Source organism: Cottoperca gobio, chromosome 13 (genome assembly GCF_900634415.1).
Source record: "Cottoperca gobio chromosome 13, fCotGob3.1, whole genome shotgun sequence".
NCBI classification, from domain to species: Eukaryota; Metazoa; Chordata; class Actinopteri; order Perciformes; family Bovichtidae; genus Cottoperca; species Cottoperca gobio.
In genome coordinates, this window is record NC_041367.1 from 12700381 (window position 1) to 12725826 (window position 25446).

Here is a 25446-nt window from a genome sequence, read left to right on the forward strand (position 1 = left end):
CACATTGAATTTTCCAGTAGCCCTCAGCATGCATTAGTTTCAATGAATTGGATTTATAAGCATGGAATAAGACACGACATGGTCCTTTACCTCTTTGTAGTCATCATTGAGGTAGAGGTTGGATTTTCGCCTGATGACATCATCCACTCCACCACAACCATCCATATTATCCAGCGCCTCCCTCATCCTTCCCTCCCTCCTTACCTTCCTGTCCTCTCTACTCCCCAGTCAGTAGGTTAGTCCAGACCGACTCCTGAGGTTGAGCCCAGTCAGTACGCATCATATTCTCAGCCAACTCGCCGCTGCTATGGTCTGACACACAAACATTTAAAGAAAAATCTACTCCTCTCCTGGTGGCTTCTCCTCGTCTTACTCTTACATGTTGTGACAATGTTTCTCTTTCCCTTCGCAGCACTATCTGACTACTCCACTTTCTTCTGCCTCTCCCACAGGACTGTGAAAGCACAATGGTCAGAGGTAAGGCCCTTTTAGACCCTCCCTACCTTCCACCCTCTGGTCAGGGTGGCCTCTCACAGCAAGAGTGAGCAAAAGAGAGGGAGAGGGAGAAACTTGCACTGGTGTTTTTTCTTCTCGTTTTCACGCCCTGATGTGAGGACAGCAGCTGTTTGCAACCAGTATGGAAAGAGACACCTCAGCTATGGGATAGCCACAGTGTGTGTGTTTATGGCAATGTACTTGTGATAAGTGTGCCCATGTATGTGTGTTTAGATGCCTACTGGAGCCCTCTCTTGGACACTATCTCTCTCTGTGTCTATATTTATTCTCCCTCTGTTACATCAAGGACTCCTTTCTGATTTGTTTCTTTTAAGCTTCCTAACCCTCTTATCTGCAATGGCTTACAATTCTGTGTATGTTTGTGAAAAGAGATTAACTTAAAATGTAGATTAGCCTACATATTTGAGGCAAAATGAAATGTGAAAGTGTGTGTGTTTATGTAACAGAGGAGGTAGTGTGCTCCCTTCCTGCTAAAGTAAAAATAGTGCCCTGTCTGGACTCTAAAGCCAGCAGCTCCACAGCCCCGGCCAGCTAAATAAACCCTGACAGAGCACAATGGACCATTAGTCCGGCACGCAAACACACACGTAGGTATATACACACAAAGTCACTCGCTCAGATACACAGAGATTGCTTGTGCCTTGTATCAGTGACTTACATTTTCAATCTGAGCTCTCCACGGTGTGTAATGATCTCATCTTAGCGAGACGTTATCGACCCGTGACTCATATATTTGTCATAGCCCAGACAGAGAAATGATGTCCACATATAGCTGCAGAATCACACTGCAGGGGAGCATTCACACAAACCATCAACTGGTTACACACAAAAATGGGAAAAGCATAATTCATAAAGCATGTTCAAGTGGAAATACACTCATGATTCATATGCACCAAAACAGGGGATGATATTTATGTGTGTAAAGGTATGCACATTAGTTTTTATTGTACCTACTGATTTTTCTTCTTGAGTTATTAGCCAGTTGTGTTTTATCCAGGCTATCATTATGAAGTCATGTTGCATTAAGACAAAATTAGACACTGATGCATTCCCGAAGTTTGGGTTATTTTGTTAAAAAGGGTTTGTAGAATATTATTTTTAGATACCTAAAAGTAAGGTTTTCAGAAGGTATCGTATTGGTGGTGTCGTGGAATTAGTACTACTTCAGTATTTTATTGGAACCGGTAATTTATTCCTAGTTATCCACAGTTAAAGGCTAAATTAGTCAATGCAGCTTGCTGCAGGGTTGGGATTTGAAAAGTGCACTATATCTGTCAAATAACTGAAAATATGACATTATTAAACTCCAACAATAGCATAGCATTTAATCCCAACCTTAAGTAGAGTGAATAACTGTTAAAAGTTCTAAACTGTGTCTTTCTTTGAAGCATCGCTCCTCCACCCGCAGACAGATTCAGAGGATGCAACGTACTACATATTCACAGATCTAATGGGAAGACAGTGATATCAGATTAAAAATAAAATAGATAGCCAAGGACAACAGGGTATACAAAAGAGATGAGAGGAGATAGACGAAAGGGAAGAGAACGCCAACTGATACTGATGAACATGAGGCACGGTCATCTGCTACTCTGCCGAGAGAGAGAAGACGAAAATAACATGAGGGAAGAAAAATCACAGATGAAGACAGTTGGGGGAATAATGCATTTGCATGATAACATCAAAGAGCATTCAAATACAGTACGCACACACACACACACACACACACACACACACACACACACACACACACACACACACACACACACACACACACACACACACACAGCTGAAGGGTGGGGTCTGCCCCGCTGATTCTCATTACTGAGGCTGACTTCATAGTGAAGGTGAAGTCACTGCTGATTCAAATGGGATAGCAGGTTGAGTGGGTAGTTCACAGTTCAAGGGCAAAGACTGGGGAAACTTTTAGCAGCATATTTGCGGTACAAGCGCAGGTTAATTCTTATAATGCTTGACTGCCGGGTCAGCTGAGAAATCAAGCAAACGAGAGAGAGAAACAGCGAGAAAGAGAGAGACATACATACATAGAATGGCTTATTGTTCCAAGTGAACAGAGGGTGACTGTGGGAGAGAGGGTTCCTGGCACCTCCTGTAAGCCTGGGATCCAAGGCCAATAGCGCTGTATGTGTGTGCGTGTGCGTGTGTGTGTGTGTGTGTATGTGTGTGCGTGTGTGTGTGTGTGTGTGTGTGTGTGTGTGTGTGTGTGGGCACTTGTTTGATACAAATGCACCTAAATCCGTGATGCACTCGCTCTTTTTATCAGCCCCACTTTGTTTATTGGTGTCTGTATCCTTAATATCTGTGTGATATTATAAAACCAGATCAAGGAATGAGCTACAGACTTGATCGGATCCTATTTTGGAAAGAGGAGGAAAAGAACGGGGGCTGCTGCCATAGCAACGTGGTGAGAATTTCTCCATGGCGATGCTCTGTGTTCCAAACAAATTGGGCTGCGACAGGAGCACGGGGCGGCCCATCGGGACGTCTGCTAACTCACACAGAGGGCTGGTGTTTGAGGGGGCAGAAGTTTTAGCAAATTGTATAATATTAGGGGAAAGAATAGTCCGGCAGCACAACACAAAGTCATGGGCACATTACACACACAGAAGTCCTATCATCTGAAATATAGCAATTAATACAGAAACTTCAAAACTACACTTGTGTCTTGTTTTATCTGAGTGTGTACTCGATATGTCCATATAACCGTACATCTATAGCATGATAAGTTCTCACATTTACCTCAATATCATTAGTAAAATAATGTTTTGGGATATATTAGATCATGATATTTCCTTTATTGTGTTGGCTCTGTGTTTTATTTCACATTTCTGCTGCGAGAATTGGAAACAAGGCTTATCCAAATCTTATTATACATCTATGATAGAGGTTTAGAAGGAATTACATGGTATAACTACATCCTGGCAAACTAGACTCATTTGTAATTGTCAGTATTTCCATAATATTGGTTTATTATCTGGCATTATTGATCAATTCTAACATGATCCATCAGTGGTATCTACTGTACTGCTAGTCCTCATTTATAATTCATCAGGCCACACCTCGTATACTGTGACACCGACACCGGAGCTCTCCTTCACCCCTTTCTAGCCAAGCATGGAAAACTGCACAAGCTTGTAGACACAAATGTGTAACAGAAATACACACAAATACTGTGTGTGACATGATTCAACGTTCAATCAGAGTTCCTGAGGCCTTGGCAAGCTGACAGTATTCCTACGGACCGAGCCGATACATTTCACCATCACCCTTCACCTTGCTGGTACTGCTGCCAACAGCAAAACGCCACAGCGAGATTTATAGATTTACATGAGAACCTGAAAACAGGATGACATATTGAGACCTCAGCTTCTAGTAAACACACCGCATGCTTTTAGCTCACTTAAGCACTTAATAAAATGAGGAGCGGCATCAGTATGTAGGGGATGGCTACAGTAGATGATTCTCTTTTTTGCTCTTTTTGGCCTCGTGGTTTATTTGCAAAATTGACATGGCTTCAATCAATAGATGCTTTTGGTTGACGATGGGTCAAATGGTCGCTTTATTGGTTCTCTCGGGGTCAGCCTGTGACTTAATTGGCTAATGGTTTCTGACATTAAGTGAGAGCTCGCCTAAAACATTATGGGCTGGGCAAACAGGGAAGGACAAAAGCTTTGCGTGTTTCTTTTCCTTGCCCTCCTCCGTCTTTTCTCTCCTCTTTGCCTTCAGCCAAAGACAGAAAGACGAGGACTACGTCTTAATTAAAGCAGAAGAAAACAACAATGTTGTTAATCAAAACAGAGATCGCCCGAGACATGGACAGTCCCTCAAGACGAACAGAAATGCAGGTACAACACCCTGATTACCGCATTCTTTTTCCACTTATGCGGTTCACTCCTTGTCCATTTTATCCCCTCATTAAACCCCTCGTTTCATCTCTTCTACAATTCCTCTGTTCTTTCCCCCATCATGCTTTGCTTCTTTCCATCCTTCTGTGTGTGTGCGTGTGTGTGTGTGTGTGTGTGTGTGTGTGTGAGGGGCGCTGTCTGCCTGCCGGTTGCCAGGTTACCAGTCTAATTGAGGGGCCTCTAGAGAGTCGCTGTTATCAGAGCCTGAACCCTCTGCTCCTGCTTACCACTCTCCTTCATCTCTCTTTTCTCGTACATACCTTACATTACAGCCACCTCAGCTTTATTCACTTTCTCACCCTCTGTACTCAATAAACTTTTAATAAAATCTCCCTACATTTCCAAACCTTGAATTTAACTGATATAACTTGTATTTTCCATCCTCGCAATGTATCATCTCAGTTGCCTCAGAAAGGCATACGCCGCTCTTATGTCCTTCATTTTGCTCAGCCTGTGTTGTCAATATTTCTCCTGGTACTGTTTCATCTCTGCCTTTGATCTGCTGTCTCCACTAGCCCTTTGGCGTCACTTTTCACTGCTTATCTGCTGCTCATTCCATCCCGCAATCTTTCTGTCGCTCCATCTTGCTTTTATCTACCACGAAACATGGCAGGAAATCCTTATCCCGTTACACAACTCGTCCCTCACACACACACACACACACACACACACACACACACACAAGAACAGATCTACCCTCCTGACATGCAAATACAAATATGTACAACTTGCACCAAGATTAATACAAATGTTTTGTCAGATGATTTGAGTCTTTTTGAGGTTATCATAACAGCACAAATCCTAAACCAGAGACCAGAGGGCAGTTCATTCCCAAACCTAATCTCAAGCATTAAGAGCATGCACACAGAGCTGACAAGAGATCATCTTTTATAAATGTTGATGAAGCCAGAGAAGTCCTAAAGCGAAGCTGAAATACACAAAAACAATCACGTTTCCAAAGCAAACACACCTTGCTTCTCCATTTAAACCTGTGAGGGAATGTTGGAGGACATAATTTGGACATTAAGGTTTTATGTTACATGTTGATAAAAAAAAACTTAGTGCACCCACAAGGCCCATCCATCTCTTAAGGACCCTCATGTTTCCATCACTTCCCTTGCAGCTTGTCGTACATCACTCCCTGCATCTTCTACTTGGTTCTCCCCATCAAAAGAAGCTCCATCTTTCCCCTTTGATGCCTCCCCCAGCATATTCAGCTCATCTGTTTTGCCTTTCATCTACCTCTCTTGCTTGTTCCCACCCTCCATCTCCACTGCATTGCAGACTTTCTTTCCCAAGCAGGGCTGGTTATAGAAAAGCAGATGTACTTGCTTTCCTTTAATCACGACTCCTTCATTCCTCCCGATTCCTTGTTAGATTAAGTGGGACACGGCTGTCACATGTCCCACACGAATCACACACACTCATACACAACATGCAAGCACACATTTACACAACCCTCCAAGCAACCATTCACATTTAAATTCTCTTTATCACTATTTTGTCTGCAACAAACACTGAATTGCACGAATCTCCTGAAACTCACAAGCACAGAATACATTTGCACACACAGAGCGCAGTCACGACACTGTAAACTTGCAGCACACCTCATGCCTTCTTGACATGGATTGATGAGGCTGGATGAGGAGGAGTTGGAAGCGAGGTAGGACATTATTCCCTTGAGTCAAGTGCTCTCTTAGCAACCAGCCAGCCATCAGATTCACAACACAATCACGTAACCACAAAAAACAGAGAAATACTCCTACACATGTGCAACAATGTTTCAACATGACATTGACGATAAACTCAACTGAGGAGATCAAACATGATATTCGTACAATCAGTGGAGCAAACAACAACAAAATCAACATCAGCTTGTGTCCGTCATAATGGCAAAGAAATTGGCAATTAAATGAAATGAACGTGATGTGTCGTGAAGCTCTGAGAACTACCTTGTAAGAACAGTTTTCCTGGTGGACCATCCTTCACAGCATCCTAGAGTGGAGCTTGGCTGAGCTGGGGGAATGGGAACAGGAACAGGAGCCGGACTGGGATAAGATTCCCAGCCCTACAGTTCTAGCGGAGAGGAGAGGAGAGGAGGGGAGGGGATACCACCCAATCCTCGATCCAAACTAAAAGAGATAAATTCTCCTGTGTGCCTCTCCTTCAATTCAGTTCTCACTTTCTATCTCTGTTTTCTGATTGTTTTCTGGTCTGTCTGTTTGCTGAAAGAGAACGACAGGGTCTGATCGCTGCTTCCCCAACGTCGAAAAAGGGAGGGGAGCGAGAGAGAGAGAGAGATACTGGAGGAGGGGTGTGAGAACGGGAGAGAGAGGAAAAGAGGGAGGGAAGTAAAAAGCAGAGTACACTCCCGGTCGCTTTTTTCTGTCTGGTTTGGACTGAAAGGGGGAGGAGCTGTTGGGCTGAGTGTGTGCAGGGTTGGCCATTGGGGAGAGGGGACGGTGGAAAAGGGAGGGAGGGTGAGGTTGGTGTGGGTCACGGTCGGAATGTCATTCTGCTGTTTCATATGAAGTCATGCCAGACAGAGAGAGGAGGAGACGGGCAGAGGAGTGACTTTGTTCCTTAACCTTTATCTTAATCTCTATAGTGCTGCGTGAATAGTCAACAAAGATAGAATGCTGCAATACATAAAGACTTAAACTAAAAGCGGCCTGCGGATCAAAGTTTTGGAAAATGTCAAGTACAAAAAGCTGGCATTTATTGTCATTAGGCATTTAGGTCAGACTATTACTCAACCCAACATGTAGCCAGTTTTTAACAGTTTTATTCAGGCAAAGATGTGTTCACTGATGTGTGAGTTACGTGACGTGTAAAAGTATACGTAGTACGCGGGCTTTGCATAGCATGTCTTTGTAGGGCTCAAATCCTAGTGGCAGATGGCCGGTCTATAATCCACACGCAGGCCAACCTACTCAAATAATCTCTCCCTTCTCCATCTCTCCAGTCCATTCATCTATCCTGACCTCTTCGCATTACTGTTATAAATCCGTCGCTTTGTTTTCTGATTTGTCCTTTCCCTTTTGATCTCACTGAGATGTAAACATGTGTCCTGCTTTTTGAGATTTTTGCATTGTGGCATTATCACATTATCTGTGTTTTCAATGAATCATTTAGTCAAGTCAATTGTATTTATATAGCCCAAAATCACAAATACTATTTTTTCCTCAGGTTTTCTTGAGACTCTGTAACAGCATACACCACACCTCCATCGTCAGACCATCACTTCGAACAATGAAGAACTCAAACCCTCCTTCCAAAAAAAACCTTCAACAGGGTAAACAAAGAGAAACCTCAGAAAGAGCAACACATGAAATGCTGCAATAACTCAAAGTCTTTAAAATGTCAGTCAGAACTCCTTGATTTGTACAGCCCTGAGAAAACTAAATTGTATTCAATTTACAATAAAAAAAAGCACAGAAAAGCACCACACCATCACATTTGAGAAGTTGGACTTATTTTTGCTACATAGTTTTCAATCACTTACTAAAGTATAACTTATTACATTTCTATTGTTCGGGTAAGTGATTGATCAACTAATTATTTAAGCATGCATCCACCTTTCATAGTTTGTTAGGTTTTATCCAGCACTGCATTTATTTTCCTCCTCTGTCAACACTCCCGTGAAAACAGTGGAGCAGCTTTGCACAAGAATGTGGGGAGTGTGGCATCCTGTGATGCATTAAATCATACATCTGTTTCAGCTCTTACTTTTACTTTTTTTTTAGGTAGCTAGCTACACACACCTCCTGTTATCTTATCCCTCCCCTCAGGCCAGATCTCTCTATCCGATATTGATCTCTGTTGGGTGACGCTGCTTTTCCTGATAAGACCACTCTTGGGTTTAATGACCTGGAAGTGGATCGATGAGCTCCCTGCTCTGATCTCTCGGCTGCACATCACTGGCTCTGGTGGGGCCCATCTGGGGCAGATTGGAACAGAGCCCATCCTGTCACAGTAACCTTGGATACAATTATCTGTGCATGACATTGACCAGTGATAAACTTGTTTTTCTTACAGTGGAAGCTATCAACGGGGAGTTTACAGGCATACTGTATATTAAGTAGGGGAAAAACAGCCAAGCGAGAAATGACAGAGAATAAAAAGTGGCTGGTGAAGGGAGTCAAACATATAGCAAGTCAAGGGATCCTGGATCTTTTCTACTATCCAATGTCTATGTTGCTGTGTTTCTGCTGGTTATGCTGAGTTATACTCTAATACATTAGAACTTGATAAATGGATTTAAATAAAGATTGTCAAGGTTACAATCTGAGTCACAGCAGAGGTGGAGATCGAGACAGCACCTCTTTGTCCACATGAGAAAATAAAAGAGTTTCTGACACAACCAAGACTCTACAGTGTGAAGCTGCTGATTCTCAAATAATATGAGTCTCAGAAACCGTAAGAAAGCTCAGACAACTGTGATTATGTATGCAGCCTGAATCAGCACAAAGACAATTCAGAACAAAGATTATTAACTAGAGACAAGCAGGCAGACTGCAGTTCTACCACACACTGCCCACATTATGAAATGTTTGTCTGGGTGTACATCTAAAAACAACTTTCTTTCTGCTAACATATGCTGTATGTAATGCAAAACTTCAACGGTATATGTAATTTATTCCTGCACAGAGCAGGAATAAATTGCTGTTATGTGTGTCACTCTCGTTGAGATGGTGTGTTGTAGTGTACACCGAGCACTGGAGCGGCTCGTCTCATCCTCGTTTTCCTCCTCTCATCCCGCACATCAAAACCCCACTCATGTGAGGCTCTGTGTGTTTAACTTTGCTGCGTGGCCATATTTATAGATGCAAACAGAAATAATGAATTTCTGATCATAAGTCACTGATAACACAGTGAATAACATGGTGGTTCACTCTACTGTACTTAGTGGGATATAGAGAACGTTGGAGATGATACTGTGGGTGGTAAATAATGCCCTGTAACACAGCTCATGCACAGCTCATGTCTAAGTCATGCTGTGACGCCTCCTCCCTTCCTCTGAAAAACAGCTTGCCCTCTCTTTTCAGCCTCCTTGCTACTCTCTACTCCTCCTTTCCTTTCTCTCTGGCCTTTCGTTGCAACTACATTGGCTTTCTCTTTACCACTTTTCTCCATCTTCCTTCTCCGTCCCTCTTTTTTTCTGCCTCCCTCTCCTTCTCAGCACGAAGAAGGAAGCACAGATGCTTTTAGCGAGCTGACATTTTGTGCCAGTGTAAAAACACTGCATAGCAAAGCAGGTTGGCTCAGTGTGAGGGCCAAATTCTGGCGGTAATGAGCTTGCTCTGACAGGGAGGAACTGATGTGGAAGGCCAGGGAGTGCATGTGCATGTGCTGTGGGTGTGTGTGTGTGTGTGTGTGTGTGTGTGTGTGTGTGTGTGTGTGTGTGTGTGTGTGTATGTGTGTGTGTGTGTGTGTGTGTGTGTGTGTGTGTGTGTGTGTATGTGTGTGTGTGTGTGTGTGTGCACGCTCAGTCTTATGATCAGCTAGCAGAGGTTGTTCTAATGAGGACTGCAGTCGGTGGTGAAAAGACTGAGCATGCTGTGACCACCAGGCTGCTTTTATGTTTGCTTCACTTCTTTAAATGCGTCACAACAAATTTATATACCAACTGAGTAAATGACTTACTGACCAACAATTACACTGGTCCATTATGAAACAGGAGACACAGTGAATAATAAGCAGCTGAGACGGACTAGATTTGTTTATGTGATGTCTTCACTACGGATAAATAAATAGTGGAAAGCAATAAGGATAAGGAACTCACAATTATTAAATTACTCTACAGTAGAACAATTATTAGTCCATTAATCAATAGGTTGCTTTGAACAGTTGGTAGGAATAAACAAAATATTGTCACTGTGAAAAAAAAGATTCTGACATTTTATAGACTAAAATGATTGATTAAAATATTGGCAGATTAATTGATAATTAAGATATCATTTGCTACCTTATGTGATAGTTAATTGAATATTTTTGTGTTTTGGGCAAATAAAAGAAAGAATATGAAGATGTCATCTGAGGCTTGAGAAAATTGAAACAGGCATTTTCAAAATGTTCTGAAATTTTACAGACTAGGTGATTAACAAAAGAAAATAATCATTAGCTGCACTTCAACCTGATGGAATGATTATACTGAGTGTTATAAGTGTGAGGAGATAAAAATGCTCTGTGCTCAACAGTAACAGATGAAGCTCTCTGCATGACCTGGCACAAAGTCCCTCTCTCTCTCTCTCTCTCTCTCTCTCTGTCAAACACACACACACACCACAGAGTCAAAAGCACAGAGACATAAATACTCTTGGTTTGTTGGGGTCTGTGTGGGTGTGCAGACGTGATTTAAATATGTCTTGTATTTTTAGCCACACACACACACACACACACACACACACACACACACACACACACACACACACACACACACACACACACACACACACACACACACACACACACACACTATAATTAGGAGCCAAGACCTGTGTTTCATGTTTCAGCTCCACCCAAATGAGCCACGCAAGCACACACTAACACACTAACACACTAATCACAAACACAGGCCACTGACTCAACCCTTTATTCCTGAATGAAAAGAGGTGATGGATCGGAGTTTAAAATCCTTCCTTGCTTGGAAAACATAAACCCTCTTTCTCAATTTCCGTCTCTCGCTCTCTTGTTGTTGTCTTCTTGCAATAAACCTTCAGCCCCATTCTTCCTTTTGAAGCCAGGCTTGTGTGCGAGTGTGTGTTTGTGTGTGTGTGTATTTGGCTCCGCTCTGTAGTGACTGTGCAGTATTAGGACTGACATGAAGCTATAACATTAGAGGCCGTCTCCTTACTGCTACATAAATCCCCATTTCCTCCACAGCTTGCTCTGCCACTCAGAGCCTGCGCCCCTCTTTGATAGTTTTCATAGGGTGGATCGGGGGAGCCAGGCGGAGGAGGGAAAATGGTCTCCTGCTGTATTTTTGGCTGTGAAAGAACATTAGGCTATAATGCTTCCTGACAGCTTGAGGAAGAGGACAATTAGCAGGGAACACGAGTGGGAATGGTAGTACGGACAGGGGATGTATGGAAGAAAGGAAGAAGAAAAGAAGAAAAAGAAGAAGGTGGAGATTTGAAACTGTGTAGTAAAATGAGTTTGAGCCTAACTTCCATGACAGATCAGGATATTACACATGGTGAAGAGGGGTTTTACTCTCAGACCTTGGTGAATCATGGTTGGAATGAATCAGAGGAAGGGTGTGTTTGTGTGTACCAATCAAGATGATCAACCAGACAAACAGTGGAGCAATGTGTAGCTGTAAGCTGTTATTCTTTTAATCTCCAATCATAGCAGCAACTCTGATTTATGATATCTGATTTACCCACAATGCAGCTGGCTTTCCTGGTGACATAACTCTGAATCATTTAGGTAAAATCCTCAGTAACCTTCCACCTCAAGTGAACAAAAAGGAAGCTGTTTTTTTCACTTAATGGACACCTATAGCGTCATTATTACTTATCAATGCAAAGAGGCTTGTATGTTTTTGTGTTTGTTTACGTGACAGCGAGAGATTATCAGGCAGCTGATTAAACTGAACTTTGACACCAGATAAGAGCAGTTTAGCGCTCCTATCTATGTCGTCTTTCAGACTTAATAACTCTTTGTGTTTCCCTTGGTTACAGTTTATATGTAGAGTTTGTACACCCAGCAGCCAGCAGGTCAATCTTAAAGTTTACACGAGCGTGTGCAGGTGCTTACCCCATCTAGACAAAACATGGTGTAGCAAACCCGACTTGTCAAACTGACTTTCCTTTACAACAACAGTTGAAGGCCATGAGATCAACGCTGGGATTCTTAGTTATAAATACCCTTCAACATCAAACACTAGTCTATATCTTCGCTACCTGACACACCAAGCAGAGAGTTGGCCATAAGGCACATTTGGCTCATTAAACACATTGAATCGCCAATGTTGAGAGAGCCAACCGACAAACTGATTTGACCCATTTAAGGTAGTTTGTTCTAATGTTTTGCTTCTGCCTTTTCTTTCCTTCTTTCACAAACAAACGACCATGGGCTGACAAGGCCAGAGCAAAGCAAAGCGTCACAGTGCCAGCTGTATCTGACTTATTCTATATTTGTATTCCAAGTAACGAGACCATCTTAACACATTTGTCTTTTGTTTGTTTTTGTATTTTGTCAGCCTCCTTATTTCCTCAGTGCAGGTGCACATGTATACTGTATGTGCATGCTGGGTCAGTTACAGTCTTTGTGATGTGTGCTAGTGTAACTTTTAACAGAAGACCTGACGTGACATGAAGCATCCGGAGGCAACGCAAAGATTTTGATTAGTTGGTCTTTTTCTAGTTCTTTGAGCTCGGCTTGGTGTGTCACAAACTTTCTCTGCACCTCAAGGTAAAGGAACATTCAAAACAGGTGTACAGCACAACGCTTTGCCTATTTAAAACAGGTTTCAAATACACAAGCACGGCATATGCGATGGTATTCTTTCTTTGCCAGAAAAGAAAAAGAAATAGAGAGCTATCGAGTAGAAACCCACATATGGTCAGAGTCCTGCCAGCATCAACCTGCTCTTTGTTAAAGGGTCACACAAAACATTAGTTCTGAGGAAACTGCGATGCATGGACAGATGTGCAGCTGGCTCTACTTTATGTTCCATTCTCGACATACTTTTCTGTTACTTACAAACTCAAAAGACAACATCTCACAGCAGAGGAATGTAGTGCCCTAGGATATAACTACATTAGGAAGCTTTGTCAAACAATGTTTCTAACTTTGAGTCTGATCTTTGTCCTGGTTTGACGACAGCCACATCACATGTACATGATGTAATGTTGAGAAAGGACAGAAAGCACACTTCTACAAATGTAATATTTTGCTTTACCTGAGTTAAGTGCCCAACTGGCTGTGGGGTATCCAAGGTTAAGCTGAGATGAAATCCTATGATAAAAAAGAAAAAGAAAAAAAAAACATCTACCGACAGTGGCAGAATGTCAGGATACCACGAGAAGAAAAAGATTTCCTTTGATCCAGTGAGGTGAGTGTGAGCAAGCGGACTAACAGGAGATAGAAAACTGCCTGACTCTAAAGCAGAGGCGGTGCAGTGAGTGTAAGGAGAGTGTGTGTGTGTAAGCTGTGGTGTGCAGAGGGCCGGGCGTGTTTCAGCTGGTACCGGTGCTCACACACACACACACACACACACACACACACACACACACACACACACACACACACACACACACACACACACACACACACACACACACACACACACACACACGGAACAGTGGTTAAGCCTAGGGGGCTGAACCAGACACTGGAGCCTCAGAAGAGACTCTGCACACCTGGCTACAGCCCTGCCCCCCATCACCCTCCTCCCACTTCCTTATCATTTATTATGTTGAATGTCTACTCCTTCAACTTTCCACCCTTTTTATCTCGCTGCTGTCTTTATTCCTACCATACCTCTGACCCCACAAACCTTCTCTCACTCCCTCCTCCGCCACAGGTTCTTTTTGATCCTACCTATCTGCTACCCGCCTAACTTCACACTTCCCTGCTTTCTTTCCCCATGAAGGACCTAACTCCAGTGTGACTACTTCATACTTATTGTTTTGGCCTTTTTATATCCACTATAACTGCACTGAGGACTTCTCAAACCCTGCAATTTCTTCATTCTCCTACCTTCGCCCTCTCTCCCTCTACTGGGTGAAGGTAGTAGTTAGGTTGTTAGTGGACGGCAGCGAGCACAGTTCAACTTCTAAACTTGTACATAATCACAGAGCGCGGAAAGTGGAGAGAGAGAAACAGAAACCTCACTCTGCCTTTGCTCTTTTCTCTGTTTCTCTCTCATCGTTTTGTTTTCTACAGCCCTTGAGTGCTTTTCTGGGGCAGAGCACTCCACATTTCTACAATTTGGGCCAGCTCTTGCCCTGTTTTATTGTTTATATGGAGTGTTTGAGCAGCACTTTCCTACTGAGTAGATATTCCTCGACCTGTTACTTCTCCTGAAAAACAGACAAAACTTCACATCTGTCCTAACAGCAGAGATTATACATTTAGAAATTGTTCAACTTTCTACAAGGCGGATGGATTTATGTGGCTTTGTTATAAACCATTTTTAATTACATTAATTCAATGCATAATTGTGTATAGCATTTACATAACGTTTGGAGACTTGCAAGAAACTGATTAAAAAAGATCAGCAGAGGCTGACATATCCTGACTTTTATTTCCTAGTTTAATCCAAGCTCCAAAAACAAGGATCATCCACTCCCCATGATGCAGCTTGATCTGTTGTGAGTAACATACGTGTATTGTGAGAAGAAGTGTTGGTGTGATATGATATGTGTGTGTGTGTGTGTGTGTGTGTGTGTGTGTGTGTGGGAGATAGAGAGAGAGAGCTCTTCTCTAAACTTTTAAAGTAGGAGTGGTCATGCAGGTCTCAACACAGGCCCTATCTTCTAACCACAGTTTGCCCATGGGGTGTTTTTAAATTGTGTGGGTAAGTCTGGGGTGTGTGCACTCTGAGATTGAAAAAGAAGCAGCCTGTAGGCATGGATTTAATACAACACACAGGTACATTTCTGAGTACAGATAGCCATACATGAAGACCGACCCGATCATGCCTTTTTCACCTCAAGACCGGCTCAGAATAATATTATTGTTTGCCTTTTAGGGATGCGGAGCAAAACGGAGGGTTAGGGGTAGTGTTACACCGAGTGTACTTGAGGTCCCTGTGGGCACCCTCTCTCTGCCACGCGACTCCAGAGTTTAGAATTAGAAACAAATTAGAAACAGGTCAGCATGCCCCTCAATCCTCCTGACCTAACACCCACAGCCTGCAGGCAGACACTGAGATTACAGCAGCCAGAAACCACACACTAACTAAACACACCTGCACCAATATGATTGTTTCAATAATACAACAATGAAATAACATGCAGGTTAAGTAAAGGTTTCTATGGCACATACTAGCTCCATTACCCAAGTATTACAAAGTGCTAATCTACAAGTAGACCTACAGCACAAATACACATGTCATTGCATGGTGAACAATCAATGCCACTCGACTTAAAATGTTTAAAATGTTGAATCTAAAGTAGTGCTGCAACTAACGATCATTTTCATTATAGATTAATCGTTTGGCCAAAGAATATCCATTCCAGATGTCTTTATATGTCTTGCTTTGTCAGGCCAAAACCCAAAGATATTCAGTTTTGTATGAAATGTCCATATTTCAGAGGCTGAAAACCCAATTTTTGCATGAAAAATTACTTTAACATTAATCGATATTCAAAATAGTTGCCGATTATTTTTCAGTCAATCGACTAACCATTAGTCGACTAAACACTGCAGCTCTAATCTTTGGATGGATTTAACAGAAATGATATAAAGGGAGCTTTAGAGGATGGTAGGTGGATTGTGTTGCCTTTGGAGCCAGGGCAGCTGTTTCCACTATGTATGCTATGCTAAGGTAACCGACTGTTGGCTGTAGCTTCATAATACCATACATGGTAATCTTTTCATTTCACAGTGTACAAGAGTATGTCAAACTATTCTTTTAAATGTAACTAATTGAGCTTTTGAATGAAGACCAGCAGACTGTCCTGTATTATGAATCAACCTCGTCTTCAACCAGATAGTGCAAAATGGACTGTTGCCATGGAGATGTGGACAGCACACCCAGTATACAGGAAGAGATCTTAATGCTAGTGACTGTGCATGTGTATCGTATCTGATTACAGCTTACCTGAACTATATTTCAATATTTTCTTATATAAAAGCATATGTGTGTGTATGTGTTGTACTGTAGCTGTAGTGCAACTGACTGGAGACCAGCTAAACCCAGCTCCAGGCACGGCCACTACAGATTATTAGCTTTGAGCTTCACTGTGTCCCCGTCTTTCTGAAAGCACATATGCTTTTGAAGCTCTACTGAAGCATGAATATCTCTGTCCCTCTGGAGTCCAGCAACATCCCAGACAGACAGACCCCTCCACACACGCATCATCTCGCTGGCGGGCTCCCGCTTGAGTGGATGTCTAAATATTTAACAACATTTTAAAAGCACCAGACGACCCTTTCCTCCAGGGTGTCTGCTAAATCCTGCAAATTTAAGAATTAAGAAACTTTAGATGCCCCCTGACATAGAAAGACTTCAGGGATGTCTCAGTTCCTGAATCAACACTTGACTGCTTTTGTGCTCTTGTTAGCAGGTTAGCAGAGGGTCAATACGAGCGTTGTCCTCTTTAATTACATGTGCAATAAACAAAAGGTTGAATTACACCTTCAGTGAGGGATTGTATGACATGATCCATACTATAGGCATTGCTCTACAGGTGTAGCAACAGCACTTACATGTATTTAGCAGTGGGCTTGTCCAGGATATGAGTTTGTGCCTCCGGTCTCTTCTGGTATATCTCCAGCTCACATGGGATTACCCGGCTAATTCTAATTTCCTATCTACTCAGGGCCATCAAAATCTGAGACCTGTTTCTTTCTGACGATTGGTTTTTCCTTGTAATCGGAGAGACAGTTGGAAGTTGTGGCACTTCATCAGCATCTGGACCAGGCTATCTTTATCAAACACACCAGGCCTAGTCTACAGTACCTTCATGTACACACATGTGAGACACCATGTGGGTGAATGTGTGCAGAAGTGGCTGCATGTGGAGACAGAGGCTCTCTTTCAAGAGATTTTCTTCCACCCAGGTCAATTATATCACAGCCCACTGCCTAGGGAGAGAGAGACGGAGACAGAGCAGACATTCCCCAGACTAAAGCCAGCCAAGAGGTGACCTTCTCGTTTAAGACGGACAGCAGGTAATGAACATTGACACACACACACACACACACACACACACACACACACACACACACACACACACACACACACACACACACACACACACACACACACTGCCTGGTGCTAAAGATACCATCTTCCTGTCCTTTCCTCCCTCTTTCCTTCCTCTCATCCCCCACTTCTCCCGCTGCATTCCTTACATGCCTCAGGGAGACAGAGGGGGCCTCCAGGACAGACAAACAAAGACACACAACACACTCACAATGGCACTGGCTGCAGCCATTGTCTGTGTGCACTAAGGAAAAGGTCTGGATACTTGCATACCAAAAGAGGACATCAATGCCCCTTTCTCAAACACACATTTGCTCTCGCTTAGTTTTATCCAGTGACACAAGCACTAAAGACTCTGCACTGAAACTGTGGCTGCTGTAAACAATTTCTTTCTCCTGCTCCTCCCTAAACATTTTTAAAGCTACACCCTTTTGGACCCACAGACCAACAATAAACCATAAAACTGCGGCAAGGATTTTGATTTAAACTGAGAGATGTCACGAGATTGTAAATTAACCATAACCGCCTTTGGTGCTTGAGATGCTGGTGTGGCATGAAAGGCCTGCAGCGGCTCTCTGCAGAACGTCAATGCAACACTGACCTCTTCTGGTAGAAACACCACATAGCCACAACAATGATTAATTAATCAATTAAATGAGGTTAAACAGGTACAAGACTGAAAGGTCATCAACAGATATTTACTTAATAATGATCTGTCCAAAGTCATCAAATAATGTTTGCACAGTTGGACAGATATTCTCTCAATCAATCTGCTTATGTGGCCCAGAGTTCCATGATGGTCAGGTTGATAGCTGGGCCACATAGCTTAGCGCTATATTAGCAAACTAATCCCTCTTCCTTACCCCAGCTAACCTAAACTCATGTTTCCAGGGTCCATCTGGCACAGATAACTGCTGGATTACAGATGCCCACCGGAGCATGGGAACACTGTGTGAGATAACCTTTGACACGCAGGCTAAGCAGAAAACCCCACAGGCACATACAAAAACAACAAGTGAAATAGACACTTACGGAGGTGTAGGTGGTCTTGCCCATGATGTGGTTCTGGTTGTGGTTGAGGTTCTGGTTCTCCTGCTGTCTGCACTGCAGCCCAGCCAGGTGTCTCTCAAGGGCTGCCCAGTCCATGGTGGGCAGAGGCTCCTCCTCTACACCCTTGTCCTCTTTGTATCCCCCCATCCGTCCCCCAGTCCCTCCAGTCCCTCCAGTCCCTCCACTACCTCCTCCTCCACTTCCAGCACCAGCACTACCCCCGCTGGTGCTGCGGCTCCCCCTGCCTTGACTGGAGCTTCGGTGGCGGGGCTTGGGAGTCCCTGTGCCGCCCTGTGCTGTACCGGGGGAGTGGAGCTGGTGGCTCCTGGGCAAAATCAGATTGCCGTTCTGTTTCAGTTCCTCTGGGACGGCTGCAACTGAGGTGGCAGTGTGTCGCCCGGGAGCCGGGAGGGGCGGAACGGTCTTCACATCCTGGAATTCTTCAGCGAGGCTGCGACTGTTCACGGTCTTCCTGTAGCCCTCGCCAAGAACGTCAACCCCCACTACGCCTCCTCCGCCTTCCTCCTGCCCAGGAGGCTGTGGAGAGGTGTAGTCCTCTCCGTACTCGCTCTCCCACTCCTCTATCACCTTCTTCTTATACTCTTGGTAGTCCTCGTCCTCCTCATAGTCCTCTAAGGTGACCAGGTCCAGAGAGGGGGAGGATTTGTAGTCCTCCAAAGTGGCCAGGTCAAGAGAAGGGGAACAAGGTGTAACCTTGTTGGAGTTGGACTCTGAGCTGGAGCGACTGGATACATCACTCCCCAGGTCCATGCCATCCTCCCGGTAATCCTGCAACGACAAAGGAACAGAGAAGTTTAAAATCGAGAGAAAAATATAAAAAAATTGAGGGAAAGAGAATAGGAAAATGAAAAGAGAATTTAGGGAAGTGTGTAGACTTAGTTTAGTCACACCACTGTTGTGGTTTGAGACCGGCAACCACAAAGCACTTCCTGTCCTGCAGGAACTTCCTTTTGACACAGAATTTTCCAATCACTCTGTCTTTCTTGGACATGTTGTCTAGTCTTCGGTTGCACAACTGTACCGCTCCAAAGGTTCCCAGTCTTACTAGACAATGCTTACTGATCAACGTGTACATGTGTGTGTTTGTGAGCTTATGCAACACTTTCCACACACACACAGCGAAGGCGGTGTCCGTGTGGCTAGATGTGTCAGAATAATATCCCACCACCCACTGTTACATCTGTACAGCACCACGGGGAGAATACAGGGTGTTGTGAGAGGTGAGTGACACTGACATGTCAATACACACTACACCAAACTGTGACACGGACAGATGAGTCCAGAGTTCTTGTCTAACCTTGACTGTGTTGCTCCAGAGACCCAATCACCGCCTGACTGATTAGTTCACGGCTAATGAAAACGTCTGCGTTGTTTACAACCTACCACAAATCTCCACCTGACCTGAGTCTTCTCTTGCCGAGTTATCAGTCTTTTTCTCCACAGGAGCGCATTATCATAGCACCTCACACCCCTTTTAAAAGTTAATGAAAAGCAAGGAGCAGCTAAATTTCTCTCAGGGTAAAGAGAAATTAACGACACAGTCCTACGTGATCCACATTAAGAGTTGCTCTGGATGAAAAATTCATTATAAAGAGTGTTAATTACTGGTTTAGACCATTACGACTTGCAGTAGTTTTACACAACACTTGAGAGGGTGAAACTGCTATACAGTATTACCGAATTATAATAAGCTTTCTTGAGTTATGGCTACTAGACCACACCTGTGCAGACACTGGCTGTTGACGTCAAAGCACAATGCAGAAAATATCTATGTTGGGCAAAGCAATATGACTCAGCATCTTGGAGACCAGATACACAAATTGCTGATGCGATGTAGAGACATAAGCCACTCTACGATGAGGAGCTTGCATTTTTCCATGAAATGCTAACGTATCAAAGAGAATAGAAGTGAAGCTGCTGCAGGGATGAAGATGGCACTAGCTGCACATATGGGGCCATAAAAGCCATATTTTGCCTTGGTAAGGTGTCATTAGATAGTTACAACGATGTAAATGTTAATGAAAAACAGCATTGGTAACATATTGCATTGCAACTGGGGTGTTGGGACCTCCAGGGTGCTCAGAGGGAGAGTTACATTTCAGTATTATTAAATCACTCATGAATTAGACCAGTGCCAGAATGTATGACTACTGTTTAGCTTGTTACCCCTCAGTCTCTAACATGTACAGAACCCAATTATTCAGTTCCTAGGGATCATTTCCAACAATCTGTGGGTTCTTGACATGTGAAACCCCAGGAGCCCCTGTTGGTTTTACAACTGAAGAGGGAGGACTTAAGGGCACACAACATTACTGGCCTACTTATGGCCTAATGCTCTGAAATCGCTTAGACCTGGTATTTTACACAACATGAACACAGTCACGATTATGCGAATTTCAAAAAAGATAATGTTTAGGCTTTAAAATGTAGCACAGATGGTAGAATATATCAATGTAGCAACCTTACCGACGTGCTCATGAAACGCGCTGGATCACCACACGGTCACCAGTCCCTGTGGTGTGTGAGCCAGCCTGTCATCTCGGCTTTGTCACCCTTCAAGTGCTATACAACCCCGGATTCAGGAACCGGGTGGAGTTTTCCTCTCCAAAGTAGGAAGACCGCTAAATAGAAGCAGCGGAGTATCCGAACTGCGATCGCGTTTCAAATGTCGGTCACCGATCCTTCTTCTTGAACTGTTATCCCGATTTGTACAGCCTCCAAAACAAGCGCTTTGGTTTCTAGATATTATCGCGTCAAAACATGATGGTCACATGAGGCCCATTAGAATAATGTAATCATTTAAAGTATGTGTGTCAGAGAGAGAGAGAGAGAGAGAGAGAGAGAGAGAGAGAGAGAGAGAGAGAGAGAGAGAGAGAGAGAGAGAGGGGAAGGCGCAGCAAGACGGCAGGCTGGAGCGGTAAAGCTGATCCACTGTGGGATTAACGCGCAGCCAGGCAGACCATACAGGCTGGATTTGGCCACGAAATACATGCAAATTGACAGCTGCACGGATCCCCACCCCGCAGCCGGGCGGGTGTCTGGGGGGCGTTTAATTTATGGCAAACCCTCCAAACTCTGCCCGTTGTTCTCTATGTGGTTTGCAAAGGGGCATCATAGCATACGCCCAGTCTTTGCGTGCGTCAAACCTAGGCTACTCCAAGTGGTATTTCAGCACGCATGACAGTTGCATGATTACATCTGGCAACATATAGGCTATGATATATTTTAAGGGTTGACATTTGATTGAAATTACATATTGTTATAACCATTTGGATAATACGATAATTCATTTCCTTAATGTGTCATTCATAGCTACTCATATGATGTAATGTTCCCAAAAAGTCCCAGGAGGCACCTGCTATTCCCCCGGCAACAGCGGTGACAGAAACGCCTAACATCACACTATCACACGGAGGATGACACCCACTACAGCTGTGACCCCCTCAGATACATTATATCCTATTATCAGACAACATTAAAGTCCCCGCCTGCACTGAACCTACCCCGGGAGACGAGCTAAAAGTAGCCTTGATGTAACACCGGTGCCATTTAAACGAGTCGATACTCACTGTCATCATCTTTGTAGCTTCCCCGTCGCGTCTCAAGACATTGCAAAGTGTAAATCCCAGCTGTTAGACAACGGCGACGGTGCTGACTTGTCCCACAGCAGCTTTATTTTAAGGGCGGGTGGCGGTGAGGTTGGCTTCGCTGGAGAAATTACAGAGAGCCGGTGGACAATTCAGTACAGTCATCGCTCTGAGTGTGTAGCTTAGTCCGTCCACAGAGGAGACCACCGAGGAGTCTTGAGTCCTGCCTGATTGGACAAAATAACGTAGATGTCTTAAAATCCCAGCAGGTCAACGCCGCTTCTTTCCTCTCCTCTCCTCTCCTCCCCGGCACACACACACACACACAGATGCCCAACCAACAGTCCAGCCTGCGCTCTCTCGCTCCCACGTCAGCTGGAAAATGAATATGCTCCTTGTAAAGTGAGTCCCCTTATATTGTGGGCACGTCTTAGAGCTTTCGCACAACCAGGCGGCCTTTATTACTATAGTTATTACCTAGAAACAAGATTTAAAACTAAGCGCAAAACAAGCATGCTGCTGCTCCCCGGCATGCACAGGTTCTCTCTCTATAACCCGGCTCTCTGTCGCAGCCTACAGCTCTGAGGAGAAAGTGACGACGGCATAACACAACTAAAGCCCTACCTTCTGCACCCACTGACCTTGCAAACCACAGCGAGAGAGAGAGAGAGAGAGAGGAGAGAGAGAGAGAGAGAGAGAGAGAGAGAGAGAGAGAGAGAGAGAGAGAGAGAGAGAGAGAGAGAGCGCAAACTATCTAGGTGAATTATTAAACATATAGCTACTTCTGTTTTTCTTATTTTAGAAAATGTCATTTTTTGTTGTTAGATCTACTGTCTGGCTTCAAATATTTAAAATAAATTGTCATTGTCATCTTAAGTTTAGTAGTACACTTTGCAATGCATAATGCAATTCAATGCAATCCAATGAATCCAGATCCAGCCTGTGTGATGTTCAAAGTGTGTCATTAATACTTAAAGTTGTGTAGCCCTCACTGCAAGTAGCCACAGCAAGCAGGCTTTAAACACTTTTAAAAGGTAAACTTAATCCAGTCACAATGTTATATTAAAAATGTCCCTTCCTCCCTATTGTACACAAATGTAATGTTCTTATATAAAATCAGCACAAAGAGCAAGTTGATCATCAAACACCTACACATCAAATATCACGTACTGCTTGGAGATGTATATTAGATTAACAGAGCTGCAGGAATCCCCCACAGTGCATGAAAAGCTCACAATCTCTCCAGCAATCTATACACTATTAAAGGTTAGCTTCAGCACTACTGACATTCTGCCTTCATAGTCGATACTTTCTAGAGGTTTCTAATTAAGTTTGGCAGAATATCAGACCTCTCTAATTCAACCAGTACAACAACACCACAAACTACAGCCATGAAAAATGACCATTGTCAGCCTATCTATGCACTTTGACAATAAAGAGAGAAGATTATAAGCTTCACAAAGAATCGATTAGTCAGTCGGTTAATGATGATCCATTCAGCTATTTTTCAACTGCTCAAATGTGAGGATATGCTGCTTTTCTTTATCATAAAACAATAGTTCATTTATTATCTTTGGGTTTTGTATGGTTGGTCGTCGGACTGCTTTTTTTTATAACCTCACCTTGAGCTCTCAGAAGTTGACATTTAAACGATTAATCGATTAATGAAGACATTTATTTACAAATAACTTATAAATACACGTTAATATTCTTTTGATATTCCGTACTAGTGTCATTTATTGCTCTTGCTGGATGTAAACACTGAAGTAGACATATGAGATAACGCACACTCACACACACACACACAGACAGCAGCTGCAGTGTCAGAGCTGAAGAGGAGCTAACACCAACATGGCATGATATCTTCATGTTGCATTCTGTTGCCTCTTGCAACAGCTGGTAATTTACATATTACGAAAACGGAGATCAAGTTAAATGTTAGTGATAAACCAATCTCATCCACAGCAGGAGTGAAAAATGCTCCAAAGCATTTGTATAACCAGCGTTATGATTAAGAACTGGATCTGTGTCTCCCGAGTGGTAAGCCAAATATTTGGAAATACAAAAGCGCTGCGTTGTGCTTCAGTGAAGTTGTTGGGAGTCTTTCTCAGCTCTGCAAGGCCGGACTGGCGCAGCCTAGATTTGTAGCTGTGTAAGGGATGGGAGCTGCCTTCAGTTATGGTGTGTTGATTGTATAATAGCAGCACAAAGGACAAAGCAGTCCATGTAATAACAGAGCAGCACTTCAAAGACCCCTGACTGAGCCTCTCCCTCCACTACAGTAAGGACAGCACTCGTGGGGCTCTCCCCAAAGAGCAGACAGCAGGAGTCCAGCCTATTTCTACTACGCTCATTCCCCACTGCCATTGCTTTCAACTCTCTTATCAGCCCTTGCACTCCTCCCTTCTGCTTTTTCTCCCCAATTCCCCAAACATTAATCTGTCATAGTGAAGTAAAGTGAAGAATTGTAGAGTTAACTGAAAGCCTTTATGGAGGACAAGCTACTTTTGGGGGTTTTATCTTGCAGAGAATGTGAGGACTAAAAGTTCATATGCTCACCAGGCAATTAACTTATCATTAACTTGTCAACAGGAGGTCAAATGTGGTTTATGGTACTCTTGCACACGCACAGGCACGTTCACAGTTTGCTTTCTTTGAAGTTTGTATTTCCTTATAGCGTCAAAGCCTCTGAAAACAGTTTTGACGTGGCATCCTTTCGCCTTTGTGAATTCTTCCACCAGACAATAAAAGCACAACAAGCTGGAAGGCAGGAGAGGTATATGAAGATGTCAATGATATGACACATCAAAGATCTCTGACCCATCTTCATCACACCTGGAAGAAGAAGACTTTTGATTGAGCAGGGGGTCAACCAAAGTTCACTGTGTAACACATTCAGGCACCACCTGTTTTTTGGGAAAAGGATGCCCCTCGGATCATACCAAAAAAGTCCGGAAACATCTTCCTCCGCTTGTATCTGTCTCACATGTGTTTAAAAAACAGGAAGCATCTTGTCAGACGGTGAGAAATTGAAACTGTCTCTGCCTTGTCAAGAACTCACCAACTCTAACGGAGAGACACCAAAAGTGACCTTGGAGGATTCTCCCTCTCCCCTCTCCCTCTCCCCCTCTGTCTTTTCAGGGGCCGAGGGGGGAAGAGCTCACCTTGAAATAAGACTACAGAAAATTAAGCGTCAGAAACATGACTGTGCTACAAGGCCAGACCTGCAGATGGGAAATGTCCTGCTTGGTTATGTGAGACACGCGTCCACAAGAGGCCAGACAGGAGATTCAGAACCCAGGTATCGCCAGGTCTTTGTCAGATAAAGACTTCTTCATACTTCACTGCATACCTGTTTAATGTATCCCCCTTAAACACTTTTGCAACTTAAATTACTCCCTAATAGCTACAGATAATTTAAACTCTTTATTACCTAAAGCCAAGAAGACTCCTATGTACTCGG

General features: G+C 43.5%; 1 protein-coding gene across 5 annotated transcripts in view; it reads right to left on the reverse strand.

Annotated features, from left to right (window-relative positions):
• The window catches only part of schip1 (schwannomin interacting protein 1), a 197548-nt gene that overhangs the window by 15419 nt on the left and 156683 nt on the right, over nucleotides 1-25446 (reverse strand). For 2 of the 5 annotated variants that reach the window (XM_029446941.1, XM_029446942.1), the window contains exon 9: nucleotides 18358-19164. In XM_029446941.1, coding sequence (XP_029302801.1) covers nucleotides 18358-19164 — 807 coding nt within the window. Of the gene's footprint in view, nucleotides 1-6394; nucleotides 6723-18357; nucleotides 19165-20862; nucleotides 21229-21965; nucleotides 22556-25446 lie in introns of those variants that run through there. The other 3 variants (XM_029446944.1, XM_029446943.1, XM_029446946.1) reach the window with 3 other exon arrangements.